Below are 27,692 nucleotides of genomic sequence, written 5' to 3' on the forward strand. Positions count from 1 at the left end.
CATCATGGTGGGGCCCACAGAGCACCGACCAGCAGCCACCGGGCTGGTGGCAGGGGAAGTAGCCAATCCGTTTCCGTAATTGGGGCGCGTGGGGAATTTATCGCAAAAGCTCGCGAAGTTGGACCATCAGTTACGGTCCAATCAGTTGATAACTTCCAACCTATCATATACACGAAAAATCCAACCCATCCAATATATTGGAATGACCATGAAAATCAAATTATAAAAATAATCCATCCATATCAACTCATCAAGTGACTAAAATTGTAATTTCCATTTATCAATGGTTATAATTTTTTGTCTATTGTGTGGCCCACATAAAATGTTTATAGGATTTAGTTTTGGAATATAATATATTAATGGTATTTAAAACCTATTTGAAGGTTTGGAGTTAAATAAAATTAATCATTTGGAAAGTATACACTATTTGGACTTTAGCCTGTGGTCCAACCGGTTCAACTGGCTAGCTTCTCACTCCACAGGACCACAGAGATGTATCTATCATCCTGTCTCAATGTAGAAGACAAAAGCAAAAGAAGAGAAGGCAACAAAATCTCCTTGTTTTTTCACTTTTTTCTTTGTGATGAATAAATGCAGAGAGAGAGAGAGAGGGAGAGAGAGAGAGAGAGAGAGAGAGAGGGAGAATTGAGAAATGAGAATATGGTCTTTGTCTCTCTCTCGTATCTTTCACACACTCTCTCCGTCTATCTAGCTATTTGGTCTTTTTAAAGAGAAGAAGCAAAGCATCTGATTTTTATTATTATTTGGTGCTTTTAACTACTGTTGTAAGTTTTCTCACCTTTCCTGTTCTTATAATAATTGTCTTCTTCTTTTTAAGCTTTATTATTATATTGATGATGATTTTATGTTTTTTTTTTGAGGAAAAAAAGAAGACCCAACATGAAGTATGGGATATTTCATCTCTATTTGGTGAAATTTGATTTTGATTGTTTCAAAGGCTTTGGGAGATGAAATAAACATTTGGGTTTTATTCTTTTTAAGAGTTTTTTATTAAAAAATTTAAATTATAGTGGGATTTTAGTTGGATAGTGATTTATGAATTCTATTTTTAGATATTGTTTTTGGATTGTCTTTGATGTTGGTGGAGTGTCTTTGAATTAGACTCAGATTTTTTATTTTTTAATGATCATCGTGGGGTTTTAGTAGCACATAGATTTCTGAATTTGATTGTTAGATTTTTGTTTTTTGGGTTTTTGTTTGTGGGTCTGTGTGTTTTTTTTAAAAAATTATTGGGTATGTGGTTGGTTTTGGAATTTTAATTTCTGTTGAGAGTTATTGGATTTGGAGATCTTCATCATGGGTTGCTATGAAATGTTGATGATTTGTTTTTAATTGGAATTTATGTATTTTTTTTCTCATTTTTTATTTTTTTCCTATTGAGAATGTTAGTTAAGAAGTTTGTGTAAATTAATTTATATTATTTCAGTCTGTTTCTTTTGAATGCTTTTTTTTAAAGAAATCTATATACTAGGTGGGGGTCCTAGTTCTTTTTTTCCGTTTGGAGATTTCATGAAGCATTTGAGTTGATAGAAAGAAAGAATTTTTTATATTTTAATAATAATCCATGAATTTCATAGCAGGTTCTTCAAAAAGTTCTTGGCAACCAGTCATGACTGCCGATACAACCACCTTGCATTATTGGTTAAATTGGAGAGTTTTGCTCTGTGCTATTTGGGTGTTTTCGCCAATGATTGCTGCGTCAATTTTGATACGTAAATATGAAGGCTCGGATGCTGAACAACACGACCGTGAAGAGACCCAGCAAAAAAGAGCTGGTACCTTATATGCAGATGAGTCTTGGAGGCCTTGTCTGAAAGAAATTCATCCCATTTGGCTGCTTGCCTTCCGCATTGTCGCATTTTTAGTACTCTTGACATTGCTTATTATCAATGTTGTTCTTGATGGAGGTGGCGTATTCTACTTCTATACTCAGTAAGCCGCTTTTTTTCTTGGTTTCATCTTGTGCTAAGTGACTATCTTTGGTTATAGTTCCAAATCATGTGCTTAGATTTCTTGAATTTGACTTTGAAGTGACTAATATGAGTTGGATATAATTACGAAAAATCACATACTTTAGGGCTAGTTGGATGCACAGCTGAATGGAAATTCAAGCATTCAATTCAATTAAGAGGCAATGATATAATTGTAATGGCTTTTCCTAGAATTACAAGTCAGTTTGAAATTAATATGAATACCGAGGCTTGCATTTTGGTTGTTTCACTTCAATTAACTATTAAAATTCAATTCAATTGCAAATCCAAATTCAGTCTTGTTTTTTTTTTTTTTTGAGAAGAAATGTGATGTTTTAGCATTTAGAGATCAGAGAACTCTCACTAGCTTGGGATTCAACTCATGTGATGTTTTCCTGAATCTTGCTTGTCTGAAACCTTCTCGTGCTTTTTCATGTTTTCTTGCCTCAGTATTCTAGAGGCATCCTTGTCTATGTAAGGCTTTTGGTAGTATTTTGAAAGGTTATGAATATTCCATGTAATTAGCTTGATTGGTGAATTAGAACCGCTGAAGGTGCCTCATGAAACTCACAAGTTTTTATTGCTGATTAGCTCTAGCTCCTCTATGTTACACCGCACACAACTGAAAGAGAAAATGAGTAAATGGGCATGATAGCAAGTTGGAGGAACTTATAAGGACGTATACTTCACGCCGATTTCTTGGAAGGTTGTGCATATTTTTTGTTGTGATCAAGATTTCCCATGCCTTTCATTTCTTGTGCGTAAAAATCACACAATTGTTGCAATTCGATTTTTTTGTTATTAGTTTCAACTATTAAAAAGTGAAAAGGAGGAGAAAATGAAATTAGGCTCCCCAAGAACCTAATGATGCATATTTAAATATGTTATATGATTAAAATGGAGTTTCATATCAAAATGTTGTCTTTTTCTATTTTATAAGGGCCCATTTGGATGAACTTCTGCAAAAGGGTGTTCTCCCAAAAGGGGTTTTCTTGCAACTTTGCCAATCAACTCGCCAAAAACCAATTAGATTAGTTTTTGGCAAGTGGCCTTTTTTCCACCTATTTTGTCAAGTGGGTCCAAGATGGGGTTTGCAAAAGTGCATCCAAATGCACAACATGAATTGGGGTTTGCCTCAAAATGGTGTTTAGGCGTCAAACGCCCCCTTTGAGGGCATCCAAATGTTTAGTCAGCCTCTGAATGTTTCTCTTGCATAAAACCACAACATGTTGGAAAATTAGCATAGTTTTTCTTCTGTAGCATGGAAGTAGCTCTAAATATATAATTTCTCTAGACCAGATGTAAGAATTTTCAGTTCTTTCGTCCCTTTTCATCGTTCCCATTTGCGGGTTCCTAAAATTTGCCTTGAACACAGAGATTTGTGGCAGATCATTTTCATCATTCTTTTTAACAGTAGAATGATTTATTTTTGTTTTTCTGTTTTTCTTTCTTTATAGCTGAGCAAGAAAATGCATATAACTTTGTAGAAAGACTACATTCCTGTTTAGCACTAAAATATGACCATATTCTTTCTTTTGACTCGTTTTATGATGTTTCTCGGTGCTTTGCAGGTGGACATTCGCATTGGTTACTATCTACTTTGGGGTATGTGCTGTGACTTCAAGGAGTTCCTTATTCAAATGTCTCCACTTTTATATCTTCACCTGGAAATGGTTATCGCAAAATCCGATCCATGTCTAAACCTTTTATCAAGAATATCAGTACCAGCCACCAGGAGCTTTGCTAAGCACACAAGCTTTTGCAATAATACTAATGTACATGCCACACATGTGCCAGCATGGCACATAGGTGAAAGATTGAATCCATCCATCAGGTTGGTCTGACCTTCTACATGTTTTCCCAAAAATAAATCATCCACTCAGCATGTGGGCCCCAATATTGAAAGCGGATGAGTTAGGAAACATCAGCCAAGTTTTTCATAGCTGCACATTTGTTTTGCAAACTATGGCCCACTCTGACCTATGGATCAACCTGATTCTTGGGCTAGGGCTTCAATATGGTGGTTCCTTTCTGATGAATGGATTGGATCTCGGACTTGTGTGATGCTGGCACATGCGTGGAGTGTACATGAGCTTTTAATTGCACCTGCGTATGCACTTAGCAAAGCTCCAACACCAATCATCTTCTTGAATACATGGAGATTCTTAGGCATGTTTCTAAGTTGCCACTCATGTAGGAAGCAGCCCATGTTCACACCACCACATGTGCAAATATGGCACACGGGCGCAAGATCCAAGTGTCCAACGAGTGGCTCCCTCTTTGGAGAGGCTATAACCTAAAAATAGGCTGTGCACTAATCAAGTGGATGGCAATTATGAAACAGATTGATGACTAGGAAAAGAAGGCCAAGTTTTTCTAAGCAATCTATTTGTTTTTGGTATTGCCATCCATGTGATGAGTGTACCGGTCTTATTTTTGGGCGTGACATCTACATGATGTGGTCCACCTGATGGACGGATTGGAGGTATGGGCGATGCCCATGGGCATAGGAAACCTCCTTGAAATTGTCTAAATTCTACTGATATATGTTGCTTACGGTTTGTACTTTCATTTGTAGCTTGGTTCTTTACTCTCCCTTTATGGATGCTATCAATTTCTCAATAAAGTTGGGGGTGATATGGTTGAGCAATTGAGGTTAGATGAAGAGCGAGGCACTTATGTTGCACCTATACATGAAGGAAACGCAAACGTATTCCGCCCTGCCAAAAGCCCATCTCACCATGAAGAGCGTTATGTTTGTAAAATTAGTGGGATTTGGGGCTACGTGTTCCAAATCATTTACCAGGTGATTCTCTTTCAATAATCAGTAATAGCAATGTTTACGTAGATTCCAGCTATAAATTCTAAAGACTAATTGAGAGAATGAGAAAGTATCTCACTAAGAAACCTGATTGCAATTTGAGCTCTTATATACTAGGGGTGTAAGTGCAACTTTGGTGGTTTGGGTTAGTTGAGGGTCGACCTAAGCCCAGCCTGACCTCAAGAGGACCCAACCCGCAACCTGAACTGACCCAAATTCGAGCCCAATGTGCCCAACCTAAAGTCGTCCATGCTCAACCCAACCCGACCCAGATACTGCAATTATTCCAAACCTAATCTACCAGACCGAAATTTGCTCAACCCAAATTCAAACCGGGTTGACGTTTTCCAACCCAAGGACCTTGACAGCCCATCCCAAACTCGTGTCAGGTCAATTGGGTTCAGTTGACCCAAACCCTACTTGCAGCCCTATTATATACATATAGAAGGATGAATCAGCCCTCGAGAACAGAATGGCCGCAAATACAAAGCGGGGGGGGGGGGGGGTTGTGGGGTTGTGGTTATGAGCCGGTTTGTGTATGCTAGTTTCCAGTGATGGGTATGTTTTGTATGTTTTGTGGTGTGCTTTGCAAGACTGATATCTTTTTCCTTTCAGTTTGGAATAGTAAGGGTGACAATGGGCCGATCGCCCCACCCAGCCCAACGATCTTGTCGCAGCTTCGGACCGGGCTTGGGCCTGGAATGCACGGGCTGATCAGTTTTTGGGCCGGTCTTTGGCTCAAGTCACTTGATCCAAAGTGACTTCATATGTACATGTATTTGTCCTACAAATGTGCCATTCCAATTCTCTATCAGGTAGCCCATGACCGTTGGTTGCATTCCTCTAAGTTTATGTTTCTTTGTGCATGTGTGGCTCATTTGATCGACTTATAAATTAGGAACATTCAAGTGAGTAATAGGGATTTTATCAATTTTTGGGCCAGTTTGGTCAGGCCCAGCCTCCCAACATTTTTTTAGCTCAGGCATGTACCTGCTGTGCCGGGCTCATGGCTCAGATGTTGGGTCCTAAGTGTTGGCCCAGCCCACTACCAACACCAAGGGGCCTGGCTCATTACCACCCTTGAGGAACATGCATTGATTTGGAGTGTAGAAAACGTGAGAAAGCAAAGTCCCATTTAATGTGGTTTCTATTTTATGTGCTGCCTCAAACACCAGGTGAATTATATAGAGGTTGGCATGTCAACCAATCAACCACACTACATGCATAGCCATTGCAAAACACCAAACCAACCCCAGTTTGGGCGTATATCCAAACGGGCCCAATACTAACAATACTGAAGCAAATGGAGTTTGGATGTAGCAAAAAACACCAAAATAACCAAAATTGGCATATGGGGTATGCTTCTGTATTTAAAATGGTAATATGATAAATGAGTGTTAAGGATGTTGTTATGATTGTGAATTGTGTGGAGAGAGTATAGCTTTTGCATTCTGCAGAATTGCATTTGCTTGAGTTTATCTGGGGTTTGTTTTTAAATGCCCCACAAAACAATCAGCCATTGAATGCAATTGAGCTTGTTGCTCAACTAAGCAGTGCTGTTTCTTAATGTTGCCAGGTTAATCCCATCTTGCCTGGGGCTGTTGATGGCTGGTTTTGGGATGGTTCTGGCTCAAGGGCCTGAATGGCCCATGGCAGACACATATGGGTCTTGATTCAGTTCATTCTGGGCCTTGGTAGAAATGTTGTTAAATCTAGGCCAAGATCCAGGCCAGTTATTTCTCGGTCCAGAGGACCCTCCCAGCTTGTGGGCCTGACAGTTAGGCCACAGTCCAGCCATTGGAGGGCCAGGCATGTGAGCCCGGAAGGCCAGCACAGCCCATTGACAGCCCTAATCTTTCCAAACAAAGAAAACAATGGCATTGAGACTCGAGAGGTAACAATATATGTTGCCACTGGTTGGGCCCAACTGCCTGACCGACTATCTCATTGACGGCCCTAGTGTTGCCTGCCAAACAGATAGAAAGAGGGAGAGAACTGATCACATACAGCAAAGCACCACGACTTGTGGTACTTACCATCTTCCTACTAGTGTGCCACTTCTGTAGGGCATCAATACCATGAAAATGGTAGGCCCCGCCATGAAGATCACCTGTGAGGCTGTCACAAAATAAGGCCCTTACACTCATCATGTTAGCCACACTGTTGGAATCAATGGACGAGATAGTCTGGTTCAACATACAGGCATGGCCTACCTATTAAGTGGACATGGATCACCCTGATTTTTGAGCAGGGGGATCTTAATGGTGGGGTGTGCCATTTTAATGGTACTGATGTTTGACACAATTGCCATGTCGGTGGGAGAGATTGTATGGTACCAAGAATTATGGCATCTTTCCTTGTATGTGATCAGTTCTTAAAAAATTGTAAGGGGTAGTTTTTATGTGGTTCACTTCCATTCATCACCATTCAAGGTTTCTGAAATCAAGAATTGTCTTTTATTTTTGTAAAACAGACTAGTGCAGGTGCTGCTACGCTCACCGATGTTGTCTTCTGGCTCATCATTTATCCATTTCTTACTGCCAAAGATTATAGGCTGAATTTTGTAAGTATCACATACTCTGAATAATCTTTCTATTATTTTCTGCTTTTTCTCCCTTTGTCTCAACTTCTGTACATTGTGATTTGTGAGGTAACATAAGGTAAAAACAGATTAATGGTGAGTTTCAATGAATAGTTTATAGGCCTGTCTCTAGTACAAAGGAGTTGCAATTCTCATGCGCCCAACATGTGCATCGAATACAAATTAATACAGTTATTGGTCAAACCTCAATCCAACTGCGTTCTTGGTTTTCTTGGCTGTAGGTGTATAACTTATAGATTGCTATGATTTTTTTTCTCTCTTTTTAAATATATTTTTCTATATCCCATACCATACTCATATGAAGTCATAACATATCCTTGATGGTCCCTTTGTTTGACATGAAGGCACGCGCTTGAGTTTCATGGCCTACTGGAGTTATAGAGACATTGTTGCAACCAGATAGGTCTGCAAACTTTTCAATCAAATATCAGGCCATCCAAGCATCCTGATCAAGGATTGGATTATCCAACCATCCAGATTGAAGATTTGCACCCTGAGGGTCTAGATTTATCTGGAGATTAAGATATCCTAATGGCTATTTTAGACCAGATCAACAGTCATTTAGCTAGCTATGAGAGTTGGGATAAGTTGAACCAGTTCCCATTTAGTATTTTTTGTCACTTTTTTAGTAGGACACTTTTTTTTTTTTTTTTGAAAAGCAACAAGATTTCATTAAAAGAGTGTTGAGATAGTGAACCAAACTACAAGCCAAACCAAAAACAAAAAGCGCCCTAAAAAGCAGAGCACAATATTCCATTTCCCTTGTGCAATCCTCGTTTCGGAAGCATCTTCCATCCCTCCCTCCCATATAGCTCAAAGACCAGCTAGTAAGCCAAGTCTCGAAAGACCCCTAACCTTCTTTTGCAGATTTATCCAATCTGAAGCTTATAAGGATTCCGTTCCACATGGTGAAAGCAAAGGAACAGTGAATAAAGAGATGATTCATCAACTCCTCATTTGCCATACATTGATACACATTATACAAACATTCGGGTTCGCCATAGATCACTTCTGAAGATTATCTATTGTAAGAACTTTTTCCATGCTAACCAACCATCCAAATGCAACGACTTTCTAAGGAGCCCCATAAGACCACACATACCTGGTTTTCCCTACCTCTTTTCATTTCAAGGATTCATATATGACAAAATAGAATCATCAGAAGATCAACTTATCCAAGTTAGAAATCCTCGGCATTCATGCTACTCAAGAAGATCTCCCCTCTTGCTAAAATCTTTGGTTGTTCGCCATGGGCCTTTCCATCTTATCTTGGTCTTCTTTTGTGTCTAGGCAAACCTGCGGGCTATCTTTGGGATAAAGTTGTGGAGAGAATGAAGCATAAGCTTAGCCCTTGGAAGAGTAAACTTCTATCTTTAAGGGGAGACTTACTGTTAGCAAATCTTGTCTTTCTAATATGCCTCTCTATTTTATGTCTCTTTTTAGATGCCCCGAGGTTGTGCTTGAGCGTATAGATAGTCTCAGAAGAGATCTCCTCTAGCAAGGTGGAGCCAAAAATGGTAAATTCCACCTCTTGAGCTAGAAAGATATATGTTGTTCATTTAAGGAAGCGGGTGTTGGTATCAAAAGGCTTACCCTTGTTAATTCTGCCATTTTGGGTAAATGGGCATGGAGATTCGGCACCAAGGAGTTTAGTCTGTGGCATATCATTATCGCTGCTAAATAAGGGTTGTCACCAATGGGATGGTGGATTAAAGATTCCTCTCTCTATTGTGCTTCTTTTGTCTAAAAACAATTTCTCGAATTTCTCCTAACATGTTTAATGGGGTTAGGTATTCAATTGGGGATGGTTCTAAGGTCAGCTTCTAGGAGGACACTGTGTGGGGATTTCCCACTCCGTTCTATTTTCCCAGACTTGATAGCCTTCTCCCACAACAAATATCTCCGTTGCTGATTACTTCTCTTTAGAGAATGGCTCTAGAGTCTGGGCTCCTCCTTGTCGTAGGAATCTCCATGACTCTGAATTCAGTAGCTTGGTAATTCTCCTTTCTCACCTGCAGGGTTTCTTTATCGTCTCTGGTGCTAGGGATTTGCTGGTTTGGACGACCTGGATGTCAAGGAAGTTTTCTTTTTGTTCTCTCTGCCTAGTCCTATCTTCTTCAGACGCGAAGAGTGAAAGTTATTGCTCCTCTCGTCTAGCCCCTTGGTGCTCTGCCAAAAGTTGCAGCCTTCACTTGGTTAGTAGGAAGAAAGAGGATTCTTATGGTTGATCATCTTCAAAAGAAGGGCACGGTGCTTCCTAATGCTTGTATTCTTTGCCTTGAAAAGGAGGAATCAATGGATCATCTTTTTATTTATTGTTCCTTCTCTAGGATTGTTTGGTCAAGCATTCTTCAATCTGTGGGAATCTCCTGAGTTATGCCTGCTTTGATCAACTCCCTTTTTTGGTCTTGGCACAGTGATTTGGGTGGTAGCTTCACTTCTTGGAAATGGAGGTTGGTGCTATTGGCTTATCTTTGGTCTCTATGGTTGGAGAGGCACAACTGTGTTTTTCGGAATCTTTATAGCTCTCTAGGTGGGGCCATCAATAGGGTTTTGGAGTCTTTGGATGAGTGGACTCATTGATTCCCTTGTGTTTGGGTTTGGGGCTTTGTATTTTTCCCTTATCCGTAGTTGTTGTCTTTCCCCTTGTTGTTTAGGTTTTCCTTTGGCCTCGATTTTCTACTATTTGTTGTATAAATTTTTTATTTTGGCCTTTGGCCCTAATAATATGCATCTTTCTCAGGAAAAAAATAAAATAAAAAATGAATGATTGAAAATGGACTGGATTTATCCTTTCGCCACATCAATTTATCCTCCTCTCCCAAAAATAGGTAAAATAATTGAATGCAATTAGTAAAGCCACACACTCCTCCACTTCGTCATCAAGAAGATCCCTTTGCCAAGGAGGAGACCAAACAATATGACCCCAATATTAGAAAAGCAACACTCCACCTTGATATTGGTCCCCCTAAGATAGACGAGCCATATGCGGGAACTCCCTCTTCAAAGAGCAGTCTCCTACCCAAATACATTCTTAAAATCGAATTTTCTCACCATTTCCAAGAGAGTACCTGATATTGTCATCGAACTTTGCCTTAAGAGAAAGCACACCTTTTCAAATAGACGAGGCTTTATACACAGAGGAGTTTCTAGTACACCATCCTCCATCCTAGCACCCGTACTTGTTTACCATAACCTCCCTCCATAATGCTTCCTCTTCTACTCTGAATCTCCATAGCCACTTACCTAAAAGAGCTATGTTCATTACTTTTGGTAGGACTCTTAATGCAAGGGCATTTTCACACAGGGCTCGACTAGGGTGGCCTGTGGGATACAGGGGCACACTCAAGGTGGGCGACCCATGTGAGGCGGGCCCCACCCGTGTGAAGCGGGTGGCTTGTGTGAAGTGGAACCCATGTGAAGTGGGGCCTACGAGGGGGCTTCGGCCGATGTCCTAACCCATGGGATGTGGGGCCTAGGCTATGAGATAAAGGGATTGATTCACCATACTCTATTAGTTCAAACTTTTAAAGCAAGTGGTTAATTGTCCTGCATCAACTCTCTATGGGCAGCTAAAGAAGTCAAAATGACAGGGAATCAATACGGTTTGATTGCCTATTAAGTTAGCTTTCAAATAAGCCCAATATAATATTACTTTTTTTTTTTTTGGGGTTAGCTTGTTAGTACACACCCATGTCAGTACACACACTCCATGTTAGCCACCCCTGCTAGGGATCGATACCAAGACCTCAAGTGTTGAAACGAGGTATCTCCAATATAATATTACTTCAATATGGCTTGAGTTACTGCTACTTTAGAGAAAGCCCGTAGCACTGTGGCGGAATTCATGGGCATTTTGGCCATTTCATGTTATATTGAGATTCTCTTTTAGTTGCCAAAGGTCCATATAGAGGCCTTCTACCTTGTAACAGCTTGTTGTGCCATCTTTGAACAAAACATCAGCTTCCAGAGTTTTCTTGTGTTATAGCATGTTTTGCTTCCCTTTGGACATGCCTGGCCTGTGGTAGAAGAGAGGGTGATGACTGATCACTAGTTTCAACTGGCAGACTCTTGTGAATCATTCTCACAGTCCTGCTTTCATCTATTTGTAGTTATTTTACAGCACTCTCGGACATAAGATCTGTACAAAATTTCTCCAAAATTAAAAAAGAAAAACATGGTGTGCCGTAACGCCCATTATACGACCATAAAGGCCGTTACGTAAAGGTAACAGTGGCAACCGCTACACGTTACATGCTTGTAACGGCCGTAATGGCCATTATGGAAAAAATGACCCGTAACTGTCGTTACGGTGCCCATAACGGCCCATTACACCCCCTGTAAAGGCTGTAACTGTCCGTCATGGGCATATACAGGTTTTTTGGTTTTTTTTTTCAAAAAAAAAAGAAGGAAAGGCCATTATGGGGGCCGTAACGACTGTTATGGCCTGTATCGTAAAGATAACGGCGGTGGCCGTTACTGCCACTGTTGGAATACCTTGAATCTAAGATCTCGCCCAAGAGCACTCTAGTTTAAAAAGGCGGAGGGATTGTTTGGTAGAATCAAAAGTCATGAGGAACTCTGCAGCCTAATAGATTGAAGAAGAAGAAAGGAAAATATTAGAGCTACACTCTGTATGGATAATATTATTCATTCTTCCAGTCATTTTTGGTTTCTATGTAGCAACTCTTTGTACTGTTTACCTGACCTTATTTCCATTTTATTTGAGCAAAGTATGTATATTTACCTTATGTGGCAGTTATTGGCTGGTATGCATTCGCTGAACGCCGTCTTTCTTCTTGGAGATGCTGCTTTGAATAGCTTGGTAAGCTGGCATTTGTCTTTTGTTGGTGAGCACTACCCAACTGCTGATTTGACTGCTCATTGACTTGGCCATTTGGATTTACTTTTGTTTCAGAGGTTCCCATGGTTCCGGATCTCCTACTTTGTTTTGTGGACAGCTATGTTTGTCATTTTCCAATGGGTCATCCATGCTTGTGTCTCACTTTGGTAAATAGACTGACTCTATTCTTCTTCTTTTTCTTTTTGCATTTCGTCACTTGAGGATGTTTGAGCTGAAGATTTTTACAATCCTATCTATGTTACAGGTGGCCATACCCTTTTCTTGACTTGTCATCGCCTTATGCTCCACTATGGTAAGTAATTGCCTTTAGGAAATTTATCTCTAATTTTTATGGATTTTTACAGCATAATTCCATAGGAATTCTGATTGTGCTAAATAATGCCTCCATGAATTGAAATACTCGGAAGGTTCTTTTCAACAGGAAGAATTACCAAAATGCCCTCATTTATTTATTTATTTTTCTTTGAAAAAACAATGAATATGAGAATTGTGCGGTCCACGTGGTATATGTATGACATCTAACCCCTCCAATATATGCACCTGAACATGATTATCGCTAAACCAGATTTATTTTTTTTCATTTGTTCATCATGGTTGGGTGCATTTGTTGGATGGGTAGGATGCCGTACACATACCAATTGGGCCCCACAATTCTCTACTAAGTCAATTTTTAAAGAAAAATATGCGGCATTTTGTGAAGTTCACCCTCCAAAATGCACCACTCAGGAATTCCAAATCGCGGAGGCATTGGTTGGTAAATCATAATTAGTGAGGAATTTTTAGTAAAAATCCCAACTTTTTGTTCATTCTAGTCTTTGCATGGAAACATGTCATAGGCAGCAGAACATAGGTTCTTATAAATGATTGAGGATGGGTTTCATGCATATTGATCAAAGAAGAAAACAGGGTTCAAAAAGCAGTAAACATGTACAGGAATTTCTGAAATATTTTGGGGCCCCTTTGGACCCACTTCTGAAAAATGGGTTTCCGCAAAGGGGGGTTGTAAGCCTGATTTTTCAGTCGACACGGCAAAACCAATATGAGTGGTTTTTGTGGAGTGGGATTTTTTCATGCCTATTTTGTCAAAGCAGGAGAGAACACGGGATTTCCCAAAGTGCATCTAAACGCACACCAGCAACTGCCGTTTGGATCAAAACATCTTTTAGCCCTTGATCACCATTTTCTTGTGCATCCAAATGGGCTCTTGTTGTCTTTTCATTTAGTTTAGTCGTTGGTAATATAAGAATGAACATTTTATTATATGGGTGGCGCCAATTAGATGCTCTTGCCCAAATATCAGGCCAATCCACTCTTTGAACAGGCCACGATGTTAGACAGGTTAGAAAAACCTCACTAGGTTTCTTTAACCTTTCCATAAACTGTCGCTCAACGGGCCTCTTGTTTCCTTTTTCTTTCTTTGGTCAAGGCCATCTGCATGGTGGGGACTCTTATCTGTTGGACGGCTTGGATCTCACAAACATGTGCCACTTTGGCACATGGGGTCTGGGTATGGTTGCTGGTGGGGTAAAGATGAATAGGATTGGGGGTTCTCTACACATGCTTATGTGACAAAGTGTGCGAGATCTGGGCCATTCATCAGGTAGGGCCATCATGAGCATGATCAGGCTGTGGACCACGTGTGCTGTCCATGAATCAATGGTTTTTTTTTTTCCTTCTCACTGCCCATTTCTCTCATACATGTGACAGTAGACCAGCCTGATCTTCTGGACAGGGCTGTTCTGGAGGACCCCACCTGACGAATGGCCCGAATCTTGAATTTGAATTCCTATAATTGTGTGTTTGTATTCCCTAAACCAGAAGAAACCAACCAACATGGCTGCAACACTTGAACTTGCAGGTATTTAATGGTGGCATTGTTGCATGTTCCATGCTATGTGGCCTTTCCTCTCATTATAAAGCTGAAGCACAACTTGCTGTCAAGATGGTTTCCTCACTCACACCAGTTCTTAAAGTAAACACCGACACCATCGAAAGGCACTGGCTGTAGCGGAACCAATCTGGTTCATATACGACTTGATTTATTTTTCCATGTGGCTCCTTGTGGGAACTGGGAAGTCCTTTTGCTGTTTGATCAAGAGTTCCTTCAATGGAGTTGCATGAGAATGGCACAGAAAGGAGGGGCTTTTTGTAGCATGCTTTTCTTTCATTTATCTTCCGCTTATGAAATTTGGGTTTAAGGAAAGATGTTGTTGGTTAATGGGAATGTAGGAATTTTATTTCGAAAATTCTATTTTCTTTGTTTATACTTTATAGGGGGGAATTTTCATGTCACAAATGCATTTGATGTGGGGGATGCATGGCCAAACGCCATATAGCAAGAGGAGGATAATGCCTATGTTTAATTCAGTTGAGATGTCCATCAAAGAAGCAAAACCATAGTTTAAAAGCACAACTTGATATCTAGTCAGGCTGGGTTGACTCAGAGACTCAATCTGACTCGATATTTAATAATTAAGCTAGGAAGTATATTGCCCATTTAAGCCTCATCCAACTACACTTGGAATGGTGCGAATATGAGAGTATGCGGTTTAAAACATGAAACTCAGTTCGTAGTCAGCTGGTAGATGCTGTTTGCTTAGCTTATTTGAGGTTGTGTGAGTTTGAATTAAAGAGTAGGTGAGCTGACTTGGCGAGTCAAGCTGAGTCTGAACTGAGTCAAACTCCTCATAGTGACTAGGCTCGATATCTGGTCGACTTGACTCAGTCATGCCCATCACCGCCATGCGTTGGCCATCTGCTCATTGTACTTGACCAATCACAGTGACTGTTGAGAAGCATGGTCTAGGTAGTTCCCACAAGATGGACAGTCATGATTGAGTTGGCTGGCACGACTCCTAAACTAGTGGGCTGCATGGTAATCAGAATGTCTATCCATGTAATCTGAAAATTGAATTGCATTTCATTTTTATTTTATTTTTTTGAGAATTAATGCAAAGGATTATATTGATAAAAAGAGAAAGAAAATACAAGAAAGGGAGAAAAACACAGCTCTGCTGAGATAGCAGAACTGCTACGCAGCTAGAAAATCAAAATTACAATCTATTGCCTTAATCGATTAAGTAGCCCATTCGACCAGAAATTGGATTGCCCTAGACATATTGGACTCCGTCAAGTTGGCTTTGTCGTTGAAGCACCGATCATTCCTTTCGACCCAAACAGCCCATTTGCCATAGAGGAGTCCGGTGTTTCCCACATTTAACCCCATGCCAGAAAGAAAGGAGACTGTTAGTTGAACCCGGAAAACAGCAGAGCACGTTGAAGTGGTGGAGAAAAACCGACCAAATCTTTTATGTGAAAGGACAGTGAATGAAAAGATGATTGACTGTCTCTTCATTGGCCATGCAACAGACGCAAATATTGGTAATTTTCATTCCCCGCTTCCGCAAATTATCAACAATGAGAACCCTCTGATTTCCCACCAACCAATCAAAGACCGCAATTTTGGGAGGGATTGAATATTTCCAGCCATGATACCGCAATAGACCAGTAGGAGGAGCAATTTTTTCAAGCAAGAATCTGTAGAGGGATTTAACAGAAAATCTGTCCTATTTATCCGGACGCTAGGACAGACTGTCAGGCACATTGCGATTATGTGATAGGCTGTAGATGCGATTGAGGAGGACAACGTATTCTTCTATCTCCCATTTCCTAAGGTTCCTTCTGCATTCGATGTTTCAAACGAGATTTCCTCCAACTGATGATAAGCAGTCAGCAACCTTGCGGTGGGGGAATTTGGCGATGCGAAATATGTTTGGGAAGGCTGTGTCAAGCATGTCATTCCTCGACCAGGGGTCCAACCAAAACTGAGTTCGGGATCCATTACCTGTCACCATGGATATACCGCTGAGAACTTCCGACTTGGTAGAAAGGATATCCCTCCATATAACAGACATCTTGTGGTTACAACTGCTATTAGTCCACCAACCCCTCTCGAACTTGCCGTATTTTCTCTTTATTAGCTCATTCCATAAGGCCCCATCTTCAATCCCGAGTCTCCATAGCCACTTCCCAAGAAGAGCGCTATTCATAAGCTTTAGATCCTTGATACCTGCCCCACTGTCTTCCGTCGAAAAAACGGACAACCTTCCAATTGACGAGATTAAATTTCTCCTTATCTGTCTTACCTTGCCAGAGAAAATCTCTTCTTAGCTTTTCCAAAGCATTAACAACCAACGTCGGATACTTAAACAACGACATATAGTAGATCAGAAGGTTTGACAGCACCGAGTTTATAAGAGTTAACCAACCTCCCAAAGATAAATACCTGTTCTTCCAGTTTGCTAGATAGGACCTGACTCTGTCAATGATCTTATCCCAAGATTTCTTAGGAGGCTTCCCGACACACAAAGGAAGGCCTACGAAAGATGTAGGGAGGGAATCTACCGCGCAGCAAAAGAAATCAGTGTGCTCCTTTAGTTCTGCTTCCTCTATATTCACCCCCAGCATAGTGGACTTGTACATATTTACTCGGAGGCCCGAAACGGCTTCAAAGCAGCGTATAATAGTGCGTAAATTGCTGACTTTCACTTGTTCAGCATCGCTGAAGAAAAGGATATCATCGGCAAACTGAATATGGGATATTGGAGCGGACATCCCCTACACTTTAAAGCCTCTGTTAAGGCCTACTTCCTGGCCCCTACAAAGCATGCGGGACAGGGCCTCACCCACAATCAGGAACAGAAAGGGAGAGAGTGGGTCGCCTTGGTGAAACCCTTTCGGAGATCCATTGACGAAAACGGAGAAGACAGCCGAGCCCACGCATTCTCTGATCCATTTGCACCACCTCCCACCGAAGCTCATTCTGTGAAGCATATACATGAGGAATTCCCATTCGACATGGTCGTACGCCTTCGAATATCTAATTTGCATATGAGGCCCCTACTTTTGGATATGAATCTGGAATGAAGACATTCATTAGCAATGAGGGCGCCTTCGAATATCTAATTTGCATATGAGGCCCCTGCTTTTGGATATGAATCTGGAATGATGACATTCATTAGCAATGAGGGCACAATCAGTGATCTGACGACCGAAAATGAAGGCGCTTTGATGATGAGAGATAACCGATCCAATGACCCCGACCAGACGGGAGGCCAGAACCTTTGCTAGTATCTTGTATGGGCCCCAATCAAACTTATCGGTCTGAACTCAGACAACAAATTGGTTCCCTGGCATTTGGGAATGAGGGCAATGAAAGAGGCCCCCATCCCTCTGGACAGTCTACCTCTAGTGTAGACCTTAGAAACGAAGTCCATTACGTCTCCTTTGATAAGCTCCCAGAAGCATTGGAAGAACGCAATTGGGAAGCCATCGGGACCTAAGGCCTGTCCCCTTCCAGATCATCAATGGCCTTCTTCACCTCAATGCTAGAGAAGAGAGGTTCCAGAAAGCAATTGCATTTCATTAATACACACGCACGCGCGTATAAATTGATAATAGAATCATGATAGAGTTCAACAAATTTCTAATCAGCTCTGGTCCATTTTTGGGGTTTGGGTGGGGCTGGGACTGGGACTGACCCTGTCCAGATCAGGCACAGCCAATGAAGAACTGAATTCAAATGATGGGTGATGAAGCTTCTTAAAAAGTGTCCTGGATCATCAGACTGTTTAAAGGCCTGTAGAAAGCAAGTTGCTATATGGATGGCATTGGATTATTCTGGGAGTGAAACTAGGTCCGCATTGGGTGCAGGCTGGGCGTAGTTGCTTGCTAGCAGACCTAGTTTTAACTCTTGGGCTGTACAGACTACCATTTCCTTTTCAAATATCACAGCACCAGGCAGTGCTTCTTTTTTTTTCCTCCTTTTCCCCTTGCATCTATTGATGTACAAACTAACTGGTTGGTGCAAAGAACAATCGGAATACATCCAGTGGAATTGAAGGTTTGCCTGCAACAAGCCATCAGTAGATACTCATCAACAGAAATGACAGATCACATAATCTGACAACTTCGCCAATGACAAACCATCGCACAATCACATCCCAACCATCCAGTTCAAACGGATTTTACCTTTCATACAAAAATCCAAGAATGAGATATTTGTTACAGGAGATTTGGGTTTTTTTTATAATTGTTAAAATTTATAAATTGAAAAAAAAAAAAAAAAAAAAAAAAAAGAAGAAGAAGAAGAAGAAGAAGAAGAGGAGGAAAAGAAAAAAAGAAATGCAAAACCTGAAATCCTTAGCTGATCAAGTACGGGGAAATGGTTGGGGATCTCTGCAATGGAAAATGCAAAAGCCAATTCTGAAAGGGGCTGCAAATGAGCTGCGTGAGGGTGCAAAGTCTAATATTTAACATGATCCCTAATGAACTGCTCCAACTGAGATATCTCGCCCGTCAAACCTGAGGCTTCTGCGACTGTCACCCTGTTAAGACACTGTGAGAATGCAAAGGGCTCTCCAGTCACACCGAGTGTGAATTCATCTGCTATATCAGCTTCTGACGCACCGGTTCTCGACACCCGAAGCTTGTCTCTACAACAACAACAACAACAAATCAAGATTTTTACAAACCATCTGAAAACATGCTTTTTCGGGCATCAAATGATGACAGGAGGGCTTCCCTTCAATAAGATAAACATCCTGTTTGTAATTCCTACATGCACCCTCTTTGCATGGCAACATCCAAGCCGCTCTTCATGTAGGGCCCACTGTATTGATGACCTAGTCAAAAAATCATTCTGGTCCACTTATCTGGTAATCCAAAGTGTATATTGATCATGGACCTTTAGTCCTTTTTTCTTTGACCATCCTTTTTCCAGCCCAACCCACCTGATGAGTGGAGCAAACTGACTTTTTGGACCAGGTCATCAACACAGTGTCACCTACCTTACATCCAACGAGGAGCTTGGATGTTAGAGGTATATTTGGGTGTACAACCACGAGAACACATAGGATTGAATCCCTCAATCCATCTAATCAAATGGGTAAAAATAGAAAGCATAGTTCTAAAACTCAGTGGGTCAACTCAGAAACTCAACTGAGTCGAATCGACTTGGCTAGAATTTGATCCGAGTCTCATGGAAATCGCTGACTCGAGTGACTCAATCAGAACTTGATAAGAATCATCAAATTGGCTCGAAAACTCACCCAATTTGATACGACTCAGCATACATGACCCAGTCGCTGGCCCGACCAGCCACTTTTGTTTCAAAAGTAAAATATTGTGGGACAAGAATCGAACAAGTGACCTTGTCCACCAAAGCAAGGAGGTGCCACCAGCACACTATACTGCAACTGTACATAGTTTTGGGTGTTTTAATTACTCTACTGTTTTCAATAGTTCTAAATGTACGGAATGGTAAAATTTTAATTATTAAAGTATCGAGTCAAGTTAATTAAAGACTCAGTCAAGTCTTTGAGTTGACCTGACCTGCCTAGACCTCGAGACGAGCGGAGTCGAGTTTCTGAGTTTTTGAATTTTGAATTGAAGAGTTTAAGCCTTACATTTCCTTTTCCAATTGCTTCCTGATGAAGTCCTTGGAGTGAGCACTCACTTTATCAGTCTTGTTGCATACAATGAGCAATGGGATTTTCCGCTTCACGACAGCTGCCTTTGTCAAAATATCATACAGATACCTTCCACATAAAAAACCAACAAGAGGTCACATAAATGAGTCTACTTGTCATATAAAAATGAGAAAAATGAGTACGCGGGGTAATGTTAGTTACTCCGCAACTGCTCGACAGTTTGGCAAGAAGTCTAAGGCATCCACAACAAAAACGAGGCCAGCTGCTTGCGGCAAGAACCCATCAAGCTTAGGTCGAAGCCGAGAGTGCCCAGGAACATCGACAACATGGACCGGCTTTATTTTTCCCTTCTGTGCAAATAGTGTGAAGAAAATTTTCAGCATTGTAACACATACATACACACATATATACATCCATGTTTGTCATTCGTTTTGAAGAGATCTTAAGTCAAGTCCAACCAGTTGGACTATAACTTACAGTCCACCTAGCAGAAAAATCCCAGCCTTTTATATCTGTGTGACATCCAACCCATCCACTAGGTTGGCCCCCTCATAAGGATCACCTTGTGCAAATATCAGCCAAATCCACTCGTCATGTGGACCACACTTGTATTTTTCTAATTATCAATGACCAGGAATTTTCTATGGTGTGGCCCACTGATGAGCAGATGGGGCTGATTTTTTAAACATGCATACACACTTAAATCTGTGTTCGTGATGTTTTTTAAAATATATCATGTCCATTATTTTGTGTAGCAGGACAATAATCCCAACACCATACAGTTGGTTGACTTAAATAGCAAGGATACAAGCTGAATGATTTAGTTATCATCATATTTTACCATTTCGGATTCAGAATGCAGCACAAAACTCCCCTCATTTGGATCCATTGACGTAACAGTACCCTGATGTGAGGAGCCATCTCGAAGCTAGCAAAGAAAGAAAGAAAGAAAAAAGGAAAAAAAGTGCAAAAGATCAGATTGTAGATTGAGCCATCATGTGGCTGAGAAGCAACTTATTAAAATAAAAAATAAAAAAGATATCAGACAAGCAATTCCTGATTAATGGCCTACGTGTACAAACAAATTAAAAGAGAGAGAGGGGGAGATTGAGACCTCCGTCCCTCTGCACGCGTGTCATAAATCATAACCATCAAAGCCTTATCCCAGCAAACTAGTGTCAGCTACACAAATCATGTTCCCCATTCCACACTGTCGAGGACCATATCCTCAGCTAAATCATATGTCATCAAGTATTTCCTTACTACCTCCACCCATATCTTTTTAGGCCTTCTCCTTGCGCTTTTGGAGCCTTCAACTTGAACCAACTCACTCCTTTTAAGGTCTTTGTTGCCCATGACCAAACCATCTAAGGTTTGCTTTCTCTCATCTTATTACCTGCTGGTGCTACTCCTAAGTTCCCTTGGGTACATTCATTTCTAACTCTATCCTCGACTTGCCACTCATCCATCCCAACATCCACATTTTAGCTATGCTCATACTCAATCTCTCTCTAGTCCCTTCTTTTTATTCTCTTTGTGTTCATCTTTTCTTTCTTTTCTTTTTTTTTTATAAAAGGCAAGTGCTTATCTCTATCTTATCCTATTAAAGATCCCCATGATGCTAATATATCTTATTATGGATCTTCTAAGACACAAACCTCTCAAAATTGAAAACCATTATTGACTTAATATCCCTATAAAAATCCCTCAAAGACACAATATCTCCTAAAATGAAAAACTATTAATCACCTAAGGCAATTTTGGCTTTGATAATGTTTTTTTTTCTTTTCTTTTCTTTTCTTTTCTATTTCTCTTACTCTCTCTCTTTTTCTTTTTTTTTGTGATTTCAAAATCAATTTTTTAAAAACTATTTAGTATGCTTGGTTAGCCACCAAATTAGTTGCTTTAAAAAATTATATTAAAAATAAAAAAAAAATTAAAAAAACATTTCTTAAGATTTGTGCTTTTCTCTGAAGCATCTAGCCCCCGTTTCAAAGAGGAATTTCCGTTTCTATGGACTCACAAAAATCACTCTCTATATCACTCGTTATTCGAAAATCACTTTCCTCCTTCAAAGGTTTCCTAATTCCACAAGAGTATAGAGCTGTACACATCCACAGATAGGCACAGGTGCAAATATGAAACACGTATATGAGATCTGAACTTTCCGCAAGGTAGAAAATAATGCTTGGACCTTTTGCCTGAAAATCAGAAAATTTCACTGGTAAGGTGGACCACAACGTACGAAGTAAATTGACGGTTAAAATTTTTCCTAATTGTTCACTTGTTTGATATGGTGTGGCTCACCTGAGAAAATGGCCTGATATTATGCTAAAAATATCTAAACAGTATAGATCACCTGATAGAAAGTTCAAATCACACATGTCAAATTGTGTCACATGCGACTGCATGTGGAGGTATTGCACTCAAGTAGAATTCACAGAACCCAATTCCTTCCTACTAGAAGAATGGCATGAGCATTACATGTTCCTTGGGCCAAGAGTTTGTATTTTGTAATCTTGCAACACTCAAGTCTCACACCTACAAACAAGGCCTATACCTGTAAGATCTATGCCACTCATCAAGTGAATCCTACCAGGAAGATGTTTTCTCTAGAGATCAGGTTGTTCTGATAGCCAGCTGGCACACACATGCCATTGAATTTAGACCATTGATCTCTTCTTATAAATTATGCAATCCTTATTGTTCCCTGTGGTGAGTCCTAACTCATTTGTAGATTGGGCAGTGTTCTATTCCCACCACCTTATATTGAGAGGCACGCCTGTTGTACAGAGTCAATGCCATACTAGTTACTACAACATGGTGGTCCCCATACCCCTCAGTGTTGCACATGCTGCATACAACATGCTCAGGTAGATTTCATCAAACCTAACTCCTTTCCAGCTGAAGAACCATATGAGTTCATTCTGCGTAAGAACTCAGGTTGACTAGATCAGATCTAATTCCATCTCCATGCTATTGTTGAGCAAGTGGAATGAATATAATATAATATATAAATATATATAACCAGTTCATTTGTTAAGCCAGATGGATAGGCCCCAGTCTAAAATCACACTCTTTGATCAATCCTAACACATTAACTGGTTGCACGCAAACATCCAATCATTTTATTTTAGCAAACAAGTGACCACAGATCAGAGACTAGGATTGTTCGATCAAAAGGATTTTGGGTCTGGGGCATAGTGCAGTTGTTCACACAATTTAGTTGGTTTGATCTGATTTAATGTGCACCACATGTAAAATTACAGAGTGGCATGCGTACCAAGATTCTCACGCACAGGAGTATCAAATACCCAACTACACATTGTTTCTTTCTTCGCTATCCTTACCCAGACTCCAACTCTTTCTACCCTCTCACCCTTTATTGCCCACCCATTCTCAAATCACTTTGATAGGATGATATTAACTATTGATCAATGGCTGTGGAAACCAATGATCCATATGAAAAAGATCCATTGACATGGACCATCCATCATGTGGGGCCCATCCCTCTCAAAGGATCCTATACGTCGTCTCTTTCCTCGCTCTCCTTACCCGGACCAGACTCCCAACTCTTTCTACCCTCTCAACCTTCATTGCCCACCCATTCTCAAATCACTTTGATTGGATGATATTAACTATTGATCAATGGCTGTGGAAACCAATGATCCATATGAAAAAGTCCTGATCATTGACATGGACCATCCATCGTGTGGGGCCCATCCCTCTCAAATTTCTTTGATCAAAAGATCCTAACCATCTAATCAGTGGATGAAAGTTGATGATCCATATTTATTATAATAAAAGGTATGATCATTGATATGGATCACCCATCATGTGTGGCGCATCCCTCTCAAATCACTTTGATCAGACAGCATCCACTAATCATGTACATGATGGACACACTTATGACCTTCTTCACACCCACTAATCACACTTATAGAAGCTCACAAGTATTTTGTGGGGACCACAAGTCATATGTGTTACCTAACTAACAAATTGTTTTACTTGTTAACCATACATGTTCTTTTACACCAAAAGCAAAGCAATTTCCTATGAGAAATTGTTTTTCTTATGTTAACCAAATGTGCAGCTTTTCACGTAAGCAATTCTTAATAAAATGTTCCAGAGAACTGTTTATTGAGAATCAATTCTTCACTTTCTAGAAGTGCCAAACAGGGCCTTAATGACACATAAGATTCCTTGAAAACTATTACTGAAAACAACCAAAAAATACCTAATTCGGACTCCTAATAAAACCCCTTAAATCTTTACAATGGAAAGTCCAAAGAATAAAACTACAACCACACAAAGAATCCATATCTCTTAAAAATCTCTAAGCACAACTCGATGAGGGGCCCGCCAGGTGAGCTGTGGGGCCCACAAATTAGGCTTTTGAGGCTCAAATCTTCATCGCATGCTTCTTGGTTAAAAAAGGACCATAATACATTTTTATTCTTACCATCTAAATTGGATGGCATTGAACATCCAATCGTCATGATTTTGAAGCCATGGGCAAGCCAAGGTGAACACTCCTATCCAACACTCACAAGTCACCATAAGTGGGCCCACTTGAACCCCACAAAGAAATTTGCACCAGAATATAAGGTAAGAAAAGTCCGTATTAGATTGTTGCTATTAGAATCAAAACCGGATGAAAGTGGCACTTAGTCATCTTTACTATGTCCTCTCTTTAATCTCTCTAAATATCCATGAAAAGTCACACTTCAAAAGTTTTAGATTCTTTAACTAGAATGTGACGATTGATTTGATAATATCAGTGGATCCTACCAGAGCAGTTATGCCTAAAATGCAATGTCGTATCCAGATTTAGTTGTCCCCAAGTTACGCAAGATTCAATCTCTTTGGAAGGTGGTAGCGTCTAGATCCTTCTCAGTCCAATCGTTTTACAGTGATCTAGCAAAGTTTGGGTCGTCCAATTGCTACTATCCTGCGACTGAAATTTGGAAGTATGGAGCTCCTCCCAAAGTCGCCTTTGCATGGTTGGCGGGCAGAAACAGAGTCCTTACCATTGACCATCTTCGGAAACGGGGGATGATTCTCTTGAATGTGTATCTTATATGCTATGCTCAGGCCGAGTCGATCAACCATTTATTTTTACATTGCTCTTTCTCATCGGGTGTATGGGTTGGGAGTTTAGCTCTTGCATTGGTCCAATGGGTCATGCCATGCTCCATTGAGGACCTTTTTCTTGCTTGGCATGTCATGGATGGTGGAAAGCTGGGGAGAAGGAAATGGAGAATTGCTTTGCTAGCATTGTTGTGGTCAATCTGGGCTAAAAGGAACGATCAATGCTTCCGTCATAAGAGAATCGTGGTGGTTGGGGTGTTCATGGGAGTTCTTTAGTTACTTTGCGATTAGGCTCCCTAGTGGATTTCTATTTGCGGGTTTTCTCAGCCGTGGGGCTGGTTGTTGTTGTATTTTTAGATCCCTAGGTTTTCGCTAGTTTCTTTTAGGGGTTTTTCCTTTTTCTGTTCTGCTTTGGCAGTTGGTTTTGTTTTTTCCTTGTTTTTCTTTTGGCTTTGGCTTGATAAAATTTCAGCTTTCAAAAATAAATAGGCGTGAGGTTTCTGGGACTGTAACCACTTGCAGAGCTTTCGGAAATACTGAAACATAACTAAATAGACTGATACAATCATAGGCACTTCAAGAGAAGAATCTTTAATTTAGAAACCTACCTGGTAGAAAAGAACTGTTTTTCCGCTGCCACTTAAACCAGCTAGCACTATGGTGTTTGACTTTGTGCGCTTGAGAACACGGACTGCAAATAGCAAAGCAACAGATGAAATGTTAGTAATTATTCAAAAGTGGACAAGGCTACAGCGATGGTTCCCCCTTCATGCGGCACATGCATGCCAATCCAGAAAGTTTGTAGGGCCTGAATGCAGGAGCATAGCCCTAATAGTTCACCCTACATGTTGCACACATGCATGTTAATCCAGGATAGAAATACTTGGATACTCTTACAGAGGGCGATGGATGATACGCAGGCAGTTACAAATTACTGAGAAATTGCATACGTACTACGCGAGTAATTCAGAATAAACCATCCAATTTACAGGCACCAGTTCAGATGTTTCATGGAAAAAAAAAATACTCTTATTTTGTTATCTAACCATTAGATTGCTAGAGATTTATTGGATGATTAAAAATGAAAAATATCCAATGGTCTTATTTCAAGAAACAAGTGTTCCATGAACCAATCTGATTTTTAGAGATAGTGTCTTCCAAAATTTAGTCGGTTTCATGCCAAAGTCCCTCGATGATGTGTTGTGGGCATGGCATGGGGGTGGAGTGAGTAAATCTGGAAAATCCAAGTGGAGGCTGACCTTAATGGCAGTGCTTTGGGCTATTTAGTCATGAATGGATGCTGTTTTCGGAACGAAAGGGTAGACGTAGATGTCACTATTAGGAAAATTAAACGGTTTATTTCTAGTTGGAACGTCTGTGCCACAGCCTCCTAGGCTGTCTTAGTTTCTGCTTTTCTTGTTCAGGTTTTTTATATTTTTTCCTCACTTTCGCAAGTTTTTAATAAAATTATTGTTAACTCTCCAACAAAAATAGTCGGTTTAATTTGAGATAATATATGCCACATGTACCATTTGTAAATGCCTGTGTATCAAGCATCATACACAACCGGAGTATCAAATAACTCCCCAATCCAAAATGTCCAAATCATAGGGCCATCGTGGATCGAGCATATGCCTAAAATCAATACCCATCGAATTATCCCAACCATACAATTGGTGGTTATCAATCAAACAGTTAAAAGTAAAATGGTGCAGACAACACCCAACCGATCCAAAAGGTTGGCTCCACCATGGGGAACACACGAAGAATAAAATCTCACTGATACACAGATCATTCGGGTCACAACATAGAAAACATCCAATTACTCACCATCAAACAGACAGTTTAAAAATAAATTGGTCAGTTGTCCAGATTTAGTGAGCAAAATCAGATGGTCATGATCGCCCCCATCAATCTGAATTTCAAGGTATGCTCCATCCACTATGGATCCTGCAATTTGGGCACTTCGGATTGCCATGTATGTATTTATCCCATGTGTATAAACTATGTTACGAAGTTTAGGGCCTCTTTGGAATGTCCGGAAAATGCAGACATGAGAGAATCAATGGCAGTGGCTCAGTCATTTCATCGAGCAGGATGAAGGAGATAAGGCAGCTTACCCAACAAGAAAAGGATGGATGAAAGGAACAAAACAGCAAAAGTAGCGTAGAGTTGCGCTGCTGGTTGCCGCTGAACCCATTCCATCAGTTGATCTGCCCATTGCTTCAACTGATGCACCCATGGCTCCACTCGTATCCATTGCTCTTGTATCAATTGCTCCATGTCTGCACAACTGTAGAGAGAGTGAGAGAGATCTAAGCCGTCAATCAGGTGGGTCCTCTCTCTCTTTTTTCTGAGAATTATCAAATGGGTCCTATGGTTTAGATCACCTGGCACAAAAACTAGGCCATTCCACTCATCAGATGGGACGCGAATTGCTAACTCCAAGCTCTGTGGGGCCCACAGTGATGTTTATGTCATATCCACTCTATCCATCCGCTTCACCGGCTCATTTTGGGACATGATCACAAAGATGAGGGAGATCCAAAACTCAATTGAGGCCACACAACAATGACGTTTGAACGCCCACCATTGAAAACTTCTTGTGGGGGAAGTTTAGGATCAGGCTGATATTCGTGTTTTCCTTATATCCAGGTGGGAATCACCTTATGAAGGTGCTAGATCGCATATAAACATCACGGTGGACCCTAGGAAGGTTCCAACGGTGGTACTTTCATCATCCCCACTGCTTCTTGTGGTGCGGCCCACTTGAGTTTTGGACCTCCCTCATGTTTTGGACCTCCCTCATGTTTTGGACTCATGCCCTAAAATA

At 40.5% G+C, this 27,692-nt stretch overlaps 2 protein-coding genes and 1 long non-coding RNA gene across 5 annotated transcripts; 2 read left to right on the top strand and 1 right to left on the bottom strand.

The window, feature by feature from the left end:
• The first annotated feature begins 620 nt into the window (after window positions 1-620).
• On the top strand, window positions 621-14,549 carry LOC131237848 (uncharacterized). Of its 2 annotated transcripts, none has more exons than XM_058235864.1 (9): window positions 621-785; window positions 1,599-1,953; window positions 3,563-3,596; window positions 4,570-4,797; window positions 7,286-7,375; window positions 12,174-12,239; window positions 12,333-12,424; window positions 12,523-12,570; window positions 14,137-14,549. In XM_058235864.1, the coding sequence occupies exons 2-9, from the start codon at window positions 1,631-1,633 to the stop codon at window positions 14,252-14,254; spliced, it is 999 nt and encodes a 332-aa protein (XP_058091847.1). In that variant the 5' UTR covers window positions 621-785; window positions 1,599-1,630; the 3' UTR covers window positions 14,255-14,549. The 2 variants fall into 2 exon arrangements, with proteins under 2 accessions (XP_058091847.1, XP_058091846.1); XM_058235863.1 differs by having other exon boundaries at window positions 1,602-1,953.
• A 3,554-nt stretch (window positions 14,550-18,103) lies between these two features.
• LOC131237850 (uncharacterized) lies at window positions 18,104-18,793 on the top strand. Its single transcript, XR_009167438.1, has 2 exons — window positions 18,104-18,371; window positions 18,452-18,793. It is a non-coding gene; the product is annotated as an uncharacterized LOC131237850 (long non-coding RNA).
• On the bottom strand, window positions 18,453-27,268 carry LOC131237849 (uncharacterized). Of its 2 annotated transcripts, XM_058235866.1 has the most exons (7): window positions 27,250-27,268; window positions 26,980-27,152; window positions 25,468-25,550; window positions 20,610-20,696; window positions 19,970-20,118; window positions 19,745-19,876; window positions 18,453-18,772 (listed from the first exon to the last, which is right to left on the bottom strand). In XM_058235866.1, exons 2-7 carry the CDS (start codon window positions 27,140-27,142, stop codon window positions 18,583-18,585), a joined length of 804 nt encoding a protein of 267 aa, XP_058091849.1. In that variant the 5' UTR covers window positions 27,143-27,152; window positions 27,250-27,268; the 3' UTR covers window positions 18,453-18,582. The 2 variants fall into 2 exon arrangements, with proteins under 2 accessions (XP_058091849.1, XP_058091848.1); XM_058235865.1 differs by lacking the exon at window positions 27,250-27,268 and having other exon boundaries at window positions 26,980-27,249.
• Between the last annotated feature and the right edge of the window lie 424 nt (window positions 27,269-27,692).

The sequence above is a fragment of the Magnolia sinica genome, chromosome 2 (assembly GCF_029962835.1).
Source record: "Magnolia sinica isolate HGM2019 chromosome 2, MsV1, whole genome shotgun sequence".
Lineage (NCBI taxonomy): Eukaryota > Viridiplantae > Streptophyta > Magnoliopsida > Magnoliales > Magnoliaceae > Magnolia > Magnolia sinica.